This window comes from Tachysurus vachellii, chromosome 16 (assembly GCF_030014155.1).
Source record: "Tachysurus vachellii isolate PV-2020 chromosome 16, HZAU_Pvac_v1, whole genome shotgun sequence".
NCBI classification, from domain to species: domain Eukaryota; kingdom Metazoa; phylum Chordata; class Actinopteri; order Siluriformes; family Bagridae; genus Tachysurus; species Tachysurus vachellii.
In genome coordinates, this window is record NC_083475.1 from 20355705 (window position 1) to 20364891 (window position 9187).

Here is a 9187-nt window from a genome sequence, read left to right on the forward strand (position 1 = left end):
AGCGATCCACTGATGTATAAAACAGCAAGCATGTTTAGATGTGATAGATGGACGTTCTCAGTCATGTAGAAATCCTCATCTTATCTTCATCATGGGATGTAGATGATGGATGTCCAAGTAGCCAATTAGATTTTTTTACACAGAGATATTTACTGCAAAATAACACCGTAATTACATCCATTTGTCTAATTTCTGAACTGCTTTTCCCACACAGGGTCACAGAGGAAGGTAGTGGAAGTGGTGGCTCAGTGGTTAAGGTGTTGGGCTATGAGCAGAAGGTCATGAAGCTGTTATTGCTGTGTTCCTGAGTAAAGACTTTTACCTTTCAAAACCCACAAAGATCAAATGAAAAGAATTTTGCATTTTAATTGACACCAAAAATGTGTTGTGTGAGTGGAACATTTGTCAATTAAAAGCTCTATAACTTCAATATATAATCAAAATATTATTGTACACGTCGATATAATGAGACTAATATTTTATTCTGCTGCTTTATTTGTAACACAAAAATGTACTTTGGCAGTGTGTTGAATATCTTGTACTGTTAAGTGGGATAAAAAAAAACATAAGAGCAAGAACTCGGGGAGAGAGCGAACAAAATTCTCCAACTGAGCGTTGTTTGTTTGTGTGTTTGTTCGTGTGATTTCTTGTTTGTTTGTTTGTTCGTTTGTGTGTTTGTTTGTGTGTTTGTGTGTTTGTTCGTGTTTGTTTGTGTGTTTGTTTATTCGTTTGTTTGTTTGTTTGTGTGTTCATGTGTTTGCTTGTGTGTTTGTGTATTTGTTTGTTCATGTGTTTATTTGTTTGTTTGTTTATTCGTTTGTTTGTGTGTTCGTGTGTTTGTTCTTGTGTTTATTTGTTTGTTTGTTTGTTTGTTTGTTTCTTTGTTCATTCGTTTGTTTGTTCGTGTGTTTGTTTGTTTGTTCATGTGTTTCTTTGTGTGTTCGTGTGATTGCTTGTTTGTGTGTTTGTTTGTTCGTTTGTTTGTTTGTGTGTTCGCTTGTTTTGTGTTTGTTTGTGTGTTTGTTTCCTCCTCGCAAACACTTGCCTCGAGAAGAAAGTTCGCTGAGTGCCGGTGTTAGGTCGCGCGTGCTTTCATCAAGGCACGCGCCTTTCCTTCCGCCGTGACGTAGCGCACGGTTTCCACCCACGCGCTCGTTGAGGCAAGGCACGCGCCCCGGAACAAGCGCGCGTGCGCGAGCTACCTGTCAAAGCCCTGTACTAAAGGAGCACGAGCGGGTTACCTTCAGTAGTGTCACCAAGGTCACAAAGTCAATAACGATTTCCTCCTGCCGATTATGAGGAAGATTCTCTCCAAATGAGCTAAGAATGTGAACCCTTTGGTGATCTTAGATTGGTTTAGATTAGATTGGTTTAGATTAGATTGGTTTAGATTAGATTACATTAGGTTAAATTCACCTGTATGGTCATTGATCAGAGAACAAGTACAAAGCCAAGTGACTCATTAGTGAATTAAGTTTTAAAGATCAGCTGCTCGCCATGTTGTGCACATGCGCAATGAGTAGCCAAAGATGCAACCTGAAAAAAGATCAGAAAAAAACTGTTATATTGGACAAAATATCCTGCTCTTATACACAGAAATAATGGCACCAAACTGAGATGATACTTGTCAATGACGTAGTACAATAATTTCTGCATGTTGTGGTGGCCTAGTGGTTAAGGTGTTGGACTTCTGATCGGAATGGTTGTAAGTTTGAATCCAAGGTCCACAATTGCCTAGTTGTATAAAATTGAAATAAAAAATGTAAGTCACTCTGGATAAGGGCTTCTCCTAAATGCCGTAAATGTTTCATTTGGTGCAAACTGCAGAGCAGGTTTCACTCATAATAAACACCTTACAGCAATTTTCACTCAGCACAACACACACTACTGCAGGGATAAATGTGTGTATAGGAAATTCCTAAGCTGTTTGTCTCTTACGCAGGAACTCCAGGATCTATAACACATCTTCTGCCGTGTATAGTGTTTTGTTTATCCACAGAAAACACAGAAGGGATTTTTCATGCTGTCTCTCAGAGCCATAACTATAGTAAGGAGAACATGCACATCCAACCTCCAGCACAGTCTATATCCTGAATAATCGATCAATTTATTCAAATAAATGTAAATTCTCCACGATTTTAATCAAAGCTTGAGCTTTTTCAATATTTCAACATTCTACCTCATCAATTCATCGATCTCTCTTATCACTCCCACCCTCATCTTCTCCTCCTTCATCTCCCAACACCATCCATCCTTTCAAAATACTTTCATATTTCACCCATACAACAATCATTCGGTTTAATATGAATGAAAAGCCACAGAAGCCAAACAAGTATTTTAGAAACTTTTTATTATGAGACTAAAGTGTAAAAAATATGAATGTAAGGCATTTCAACCCATTTTTTTTTTTCTCTTCGAATATTGTAAAGGCAGAGTTAAACAGGCAGTATGGAGAGAAAATAGACCGCCGTGGTTTGGACAATAGCTGCATAACCTTTGATCACTGTGAACTCCGAGTCATAGTACATGTAATTCCCGTTAAATAAGACACGTCGGTGCTGAAATAAATCTCTGGAGTGTCAAACTCCAGGACATAAGAAAAAAATATCAAACAAAACAAAAAAAAAGCAACAAGAAGCCTAAAACCGTAAACAGATGCATTTAGACTACACGTCTGAAAAGGCAAGAGGTAATAAGCAACATACGGTGTTTAGGCTTAAGCCAAAAATATATACATATTACAATGAATGTGTACAAAAACAGCATCTATAAATCTCTTACATACATACAAAAATAGTTTAATATATTTAGAAAAAACGTGATTTTGATACAAATAGAACTTCATTATAATAAATTCCGCCGGGTTGGAAGCATAGAGTTACAGCAAAATCCCCCAGTTCAAATGAACTGTTCCAGTGTTGAATGAACACCTGCAGTGCTGAATCAACTCTTCCAGTGCTATTTGTGTCCAGCTGAAGGTGTTAAATCAACACGGGGGATTTTGTTGTGCAGGACAGGACAGGACAGCTCTGTGATTGGGTTTAGCATAGTTTAAAGAACTAATAGAATCGCTTATGCAGAAAAATAGTACATCTTAAATGGATCTGTTGGGTCAATACGCTTTGGGCTATAGCCAACCCCTGCGCACTTACTTTTATTTGTTTTTCCCTTACTTTCTTTCTTTCTTTCTTTCTTTCTTTTTTTTTTTGCACTTGTCTGCTCTACAAGTCCTTTGGCTCGGGACACTTGGGGCCGATGCGTGTCTCTTTGGCCTCTCATCTTGGGCCAGTCTCTCTTTATTTTTGTGAACTCGGGTCTATCCAACCTGACGGGAGCGCAAACGCAGTGCCTTGTGTTCTCAGAGGACGCAGTTGGACCTCCAAAGTGAGTGCTGACAATCTTCAGGACCTTCCTATAAAATAAAAATGACGACGAAACCGTTAGTTAGCTCTGAGTACAGCAGAGTGGGTGTGCAACATGATGGAATATCTGAGCGGATGTGGAATTAAAAAGAAAAAAGAAAGAAAGAAAGAAAGAAAGAAAGAAAAGAAAATATCTAACCTGATGTTCAGAACCAGCTGGTGAAATCTAGGAGTTCCTGCTCCTCGGGACTCAGTGGGTCGTAGGACCCTTCGTCAGAGGAATATGAGGAGATAGGTGACCCGGCCATGGAGTTCATGTCGTTGGAGTAGGAGTGCGCGACGCTTGGAGACAAGACGCCCGACTGGAAGGCTGCGCTGACGGCGTCGTGCTCGTCGAGCAGCTGCTGCAGCGCGCGGATGTACTCGACCGCGGAGCGCAGCGTCTCCACCTTGCTCATCTTCTTGTTGGCCGCGCCGTTGGGCACGTGCTCGCGCAGCGTCGCGAAGCCGTTGTTGACCAGCTTGACCCGGTTGCGCTCTCGCTCGTTGCGCCGCGCCACGGCGTGCGGCTGCTGCTGGGGCAGACTGTAGCCGAAACCCGCGAAGCTCAGGCGCCGCTTGCAGCGCAGCAGCTCCGGCGAGGATGAGCGCTGTCTCTTAGTCTGCTTGGATGCAGACTTGCCGGTGCTCTCGCTCGGGCTCAGACTCTGAGAGGCTGCGGTAGCGAAGAAGCACGCGGGCGCCACAAACTGAGCTTGCTCCATACTTAGGTCCATCTTGGCTGTGATGTCCATAACCGGAGAGATGCTTCACACGAACAATATATAAAGAAACCTTCTTGTCTTCTCTTTTCTTTTCTTTTTTTTTTAAGATGTCCGGTGGCCGCGCGTCGCGCTCGTGGCGTTCGCGTGTGTCTCGCTCTCACGATTCCTGTGTATGAACTTCGAGCTTTGCAAAGCTCTCCGATCTTCTTCTGAAGTACCAGAGTGAGGCAGCGCGCCTTTTCAATACACCGGCAGGCCCACGCGCTCCACTCTCCCCGAACCCCCCTCCACTGGCCACGCCCCTCTCGCGCTCAGGCGCCGGTGCGGTTGCAGCGCGTACGCCGGGCGCGTGCCGCTCCTGCCGCTGAATAAACAACTCGCCGTGAAGTACGACTCGAGTTTTTCAGCCATGGCAAAACTTTTCCACAAAAGAACCGCGGTAATAGTAACCTGTGTTTTAGATCCTTCTTGATTCCTGAACCGAAATGAGTTTTTATCTTAAAACCTTTGTCTCCGTGCGCCAAGCTTGCAAGTTGCAATTGTTCTTTTATTAACTTGGGGACTTTAAAGCTGACTAGTCGTAAATATCAAACCTTTGGGTTTTTTCTTTTCTTCTCTTCTTTTTTTTTTTTTTTTTTTACAAACCCTGCATTGCGTTTCAGTTACTTATATTAGTGTTGCTTTGTGCACATAAATACAAAGTAGAGTGAAAGAGTGCAACACAAATTAAACACCACAAGTGATGAAGATATCTAGGCCCTATAGACATTTAGAATATTTTAACATTAAATGAGTTTTGAGTTTTATTTTAACCTAGAAAAATCTCTTCAGCACCAAACAGGTGCCTAAATATCATTTACACATTTTCTACAAATCCAGACCACTTGCACTAATGAAAATAATAAACCATGTAGGTTTGTTTGACGAACGTACACACGAGCTTTACATAGATTTCGCCCAAAAGCGTTAGTTATAGTTTACACAAAGGCTGCAGTTTGTCCTGTTGTAGTCAGAAAGTGGAACTTCGAGGAGAAAATAGACGGAGCATTCGGACATGTGGGAGGGAGGAGAGGTGGAGAGCAGGACTGCATCGAGTGCGCTTTTGTGTATGATTTGGTTACACGCTATTTTGTTACAGGAGACTTAGTCCGTCTTCTTTCTTTCAATAAATGAACTTTTTTTTGTTAAATGATTATTATTCAAAAAACTGAACGAGACCAAGCGACATTCAGCAGCAGCAAGTGCTGAATTATTGCGCGCGCGCGCGCGTGTGTGTGTGTGTGTGTGTGTGTGTGTGTAGGGATGGGGTGAGGGGGCAATAAATTGTGTAATTTTTCTTACTTGGCTGTGGCATTCAAGATCGGGCCAACATTCAAGCACCCAGCCCCCTCCAACTCTCTCTCTCTCTCTCTCTCTCTCTCTCTCTCTCTCTCTCTCTCTCTCTCACCCTTTTTTCCTCCTTTTTAGCACAGCAAGAGAGTTGAGAAAAGAAGCGTGGGTTCTATTCAATTTCTCCCCCGCAGCCTCCTCCTCTCTCTCCTGAGCCCCAGTTCACTGAAACCTATCTCCCATGCTCTGTCAGGACGCTCACAGGCTCCAATTAGCGGTTTGTGAAAGCTTTTCTTTCGTGCGCACGGCCGCCGGTGCCTCCCTCTTGTTTGGACGCTTCCAGTCATAGCCGGCTGTAATAATTAATATGGCATCCGGGTGCACAGTGACAAACACCTCTGTATGTTTCCCCTCTCCACTCCAAGCACCGTGTTTTGTAACTTTGGTTTGGGATTTAAATAGGTTAATGATGAAGAGTTAAAGTTTTTACGCTTGAATTACATATAACCGACGTCCACGGTGTTAATGCTGTTTCAGTTTTATGGTTTTTTTCCCGCGTTGAAGACTTGAAACAGTTGATGTTCGCATTTAAGCATGAAATTTCACAAAATATCTTAAAAACTGAACTGACTTCTTATTACAAGAGCACACTGCATGATCACTATTTCTGATAGAGAATTCACTCTGTGCTTCTTTCCTTTTGTTTTCCATGTATTCTATCATGCTATAGTGCTGAACTGAGATTTCAGGATGATGATATATATATAATATTTATATATATAAATATTATAAAATATATATATATTTATATATATATATATATATTATAATATATTTATATATATTTTAAAAATTGAACTTAAAGAAACTCGCAGTTGAACAGTTGATTCCAGATTTATTCTCCTTTTTTGTCTCTACTTTGTCTACTAGATGTTGGACTGTGGATCAGACACTGATGGTGGGATGGACAAGGAGGCTCAGTTCATCCCAAAGGTGTTCAGTGTGGTTGAATCAGTTGAGTCAGGATTCTTTTTTAGCCCCTCGAGTTCTTCCACTCCAACCATAACCACACTATGAAGCATCGTCCTGGAGCGCGCTTTGTGCAAAGACGCATTGACATGCTTGACAACAGTGTCTGTGCCTTTTGGGGAAGGCCAGTGAAGGGACATACTGTATAAAGCTACAACGTACCGAGACTTGTGTACAACTGTGTGCTTCTATCTTTGCTCGAACAGTTTTTCTTCAGACAAGTCAAACATATAAATATCCGCTGCAATACGCAATCTCCCTCTGAATCTCAGGTTTGTGAAGCTAAGGGTAAACAGAAACGTAGAGCAACAAAACCCCTTGATGATCGCGATTCAAAAAGGTCCAGCGTTGCTTCTTAAACGCGCACTCATCCACAGCCCCCGAGCATTGGTGTGAACCTGAGCGTTTAACGACGTTACCCAGACTTAACCTGATGCATTCGGGAGATAACGCATTCACAGAGGAGTCGAACCTTTGTATCATACGTGAAAAGCCTGCTGTTAACACTGTTGTTTGTGTCTACACGTAAGCGTGCGCACACGCGTGCACAAAACTTCACCTATCTTTCAAATATCGTTTTACTCCATAGACACTTTCCTATACTACTGCATGATGATGCTTCATGGAAAACCTCCGGCCCTACATGCTTAAAAACAGAGTTACAAACGACGTGCGTTTTATTGTTAATAAACTTAATAATCCAGTAGACCAAATAACCGAGATGCTGAGTAATTTCCCGAACATGAGCGCGCATCCCTGTCCAATACGCATGCGCGGGTCGTGTCCGTTCTTGGATGCAGAAAGTTCCCGGTCCAGTTTGCCAAAAATATGTCATTCGATGCAGAACTCATAATACGGCTTGGTCGATTCCTGGATGTTTTAGGGGAATTTTGGACCTCAACCGTCACTTTTTTCGGTATGATTTGATCTCTGAAGATATTTTAGATTATATTCAGTGGTGGAAAATTTTCATTACATGTACTTTCCTCTAATCTGATATAAATGTATGAGTCCAACAAGACAGATCAGAACCTTCAGCAATCCATGATCTTTAAGGCTGCACAGAACCTCGACATTTCTATGAAGGAGGTGTGTGTAATAAAGCTGTGTAACACTGCCATCTAGTGGTTAATTGGAGAATTTGTGTCCTCAGGAGGTGGTTTGATTGATTTAACGTGTAAGATGTGTTTTCTGACTTCTTAAATCTGACAGTTATTCATTCATTCATTCATTCATTCATTCATTCATTCATTCATTCATTCATTTTCTACCGCTTATCCGAGCCTGTGCCTATCTCAGGCGTCATTGGGCATCAAGGCAGGATACACCCAGGACAGAGTGCCAACCCATCGCAGGGCACACATCTGACAATTATTTTATAAAAAAAAAAACAAACAAAAAAAAAAACCCTTCATTATCAAAATCATTGTGTTACTACTGAAGTTATCATGTGGTTCTCTTCCAGGTTCTCTGGTTTCTTCTAAGAGACTGAAGTGTAAGAGACTGATGTCCTGTCCAGGGTCCATTGTCCATCATGTTCCTGAGAGGATAGACCACAGGTCTACCATAACTCTGACCAAGATACATAATAATGAAGAAGATGGATGAAAGTCAGAGAAGCTCCAGGTGAAGGTAATGCGTCATGATGGCTTTGTTTGATTATTCGTTTCCAAGAGTTCATTCATTCATCCATCTTCTACCGCTTATCCGAACTACCTCGGGTCACGGGGAGCCTGTGCCTATCTCAGGCGTCATCGGGCATCAAGGCAGGATACACCCTGGACGGAGTGCCAACCCATCGCAGGGCACACACACACACACACTCATTCACTCACGCAATCACACACTAGGGACAATTTTCCAGAGATGCCAATCAACCTACCATGCATGTCTTTGGACCGGGGGAGGAAACCGGAGTACCCGGAGGAAACCCCCGAGGCACAGGAGGCGGGAATCGAACCCCCAACCCTGGAGGTGTGAGGCAAACGTGCTAACCACTAAGCCACCGTGCCCCCATTTCCAAGAGTTGGTTTGTGAAAATATTTATGTATCAGTAAAGAATAATTATTGTTCTAACTATAAATATATATTAACTATTATATATAAAAATATTATTAATATACTGCAAATGCATTTGCTTGTTTGCTTGTTTGTTTGTTTGTTTGTTTGTTTGGTCTATGTACATTAGCACTGCTAATCAAGGCCAGGACATTCTGATCAACACAGGACATTCTGAGCCTCAACCAGAAAGACACATAGAAATAGACTTTGGATTTGTTTGTACAACACACTCATCTGCACGTTATTCCAAATGTAGTCCCTGCTAGTGCTGCCATCTATCTTTTATATTCTTTATATCATGTTTCTACTTGTAGTCAATTCTGGTCATTAGGATATACAGTACAGTAAGCCTAGGCATACTGGATATTTTATATGCCATGGGACATACAGTAGCATTGCTGAGTAATGATTACTACACGAAGGTCACATACATCTTTTTAACACACTGCCGGACCCTTAGGTTTAAGTGTCCTAATGGGTGCCCTTCAAAAAAAGATAATAGGATGCAGATGTCCTATAGTCTCCCCTTCCCACTGTGCGTAGGACCTGATTTTATTCATCCCTGTCAACTTAGATGGCATGTGTCCACTCAGATAACACACACACACACACACAGTTGAAATCCATTCATTATGTGCATAC

At 41.9% G+C, this 9187-nt stretch overlaps 1 protein-coding gene across 1 annotated transcript; it reads right to left on the reverse strand.

Moving 5' to 3' along the window:
• Positions 1–2335: 2335 nt before the first annotated feature.
• ascl1a (achaete-scute family bHLH transcription factor 1a) lies at positions 2336–4322 on the reverse strand. The gene is made up of 2 exons (XM_060889615.1): positions 3562–4322; positions 2336–3412 (listed from the first exon to the last, which is right to left on the reverse strand). Exon 1 carries the CDS (start codon positions 4154–4156, stop codon positions 3569–3571), a length of 588 nt encoding a protein of 195 aa, XP_060745598.1. The 5' UTR covers positions 4157–4322; the 3' UTR covers positions 2336–3412; positions 3562–3568.
• Positions 4323–9187: the final 4865 nt, after the last annotated feature.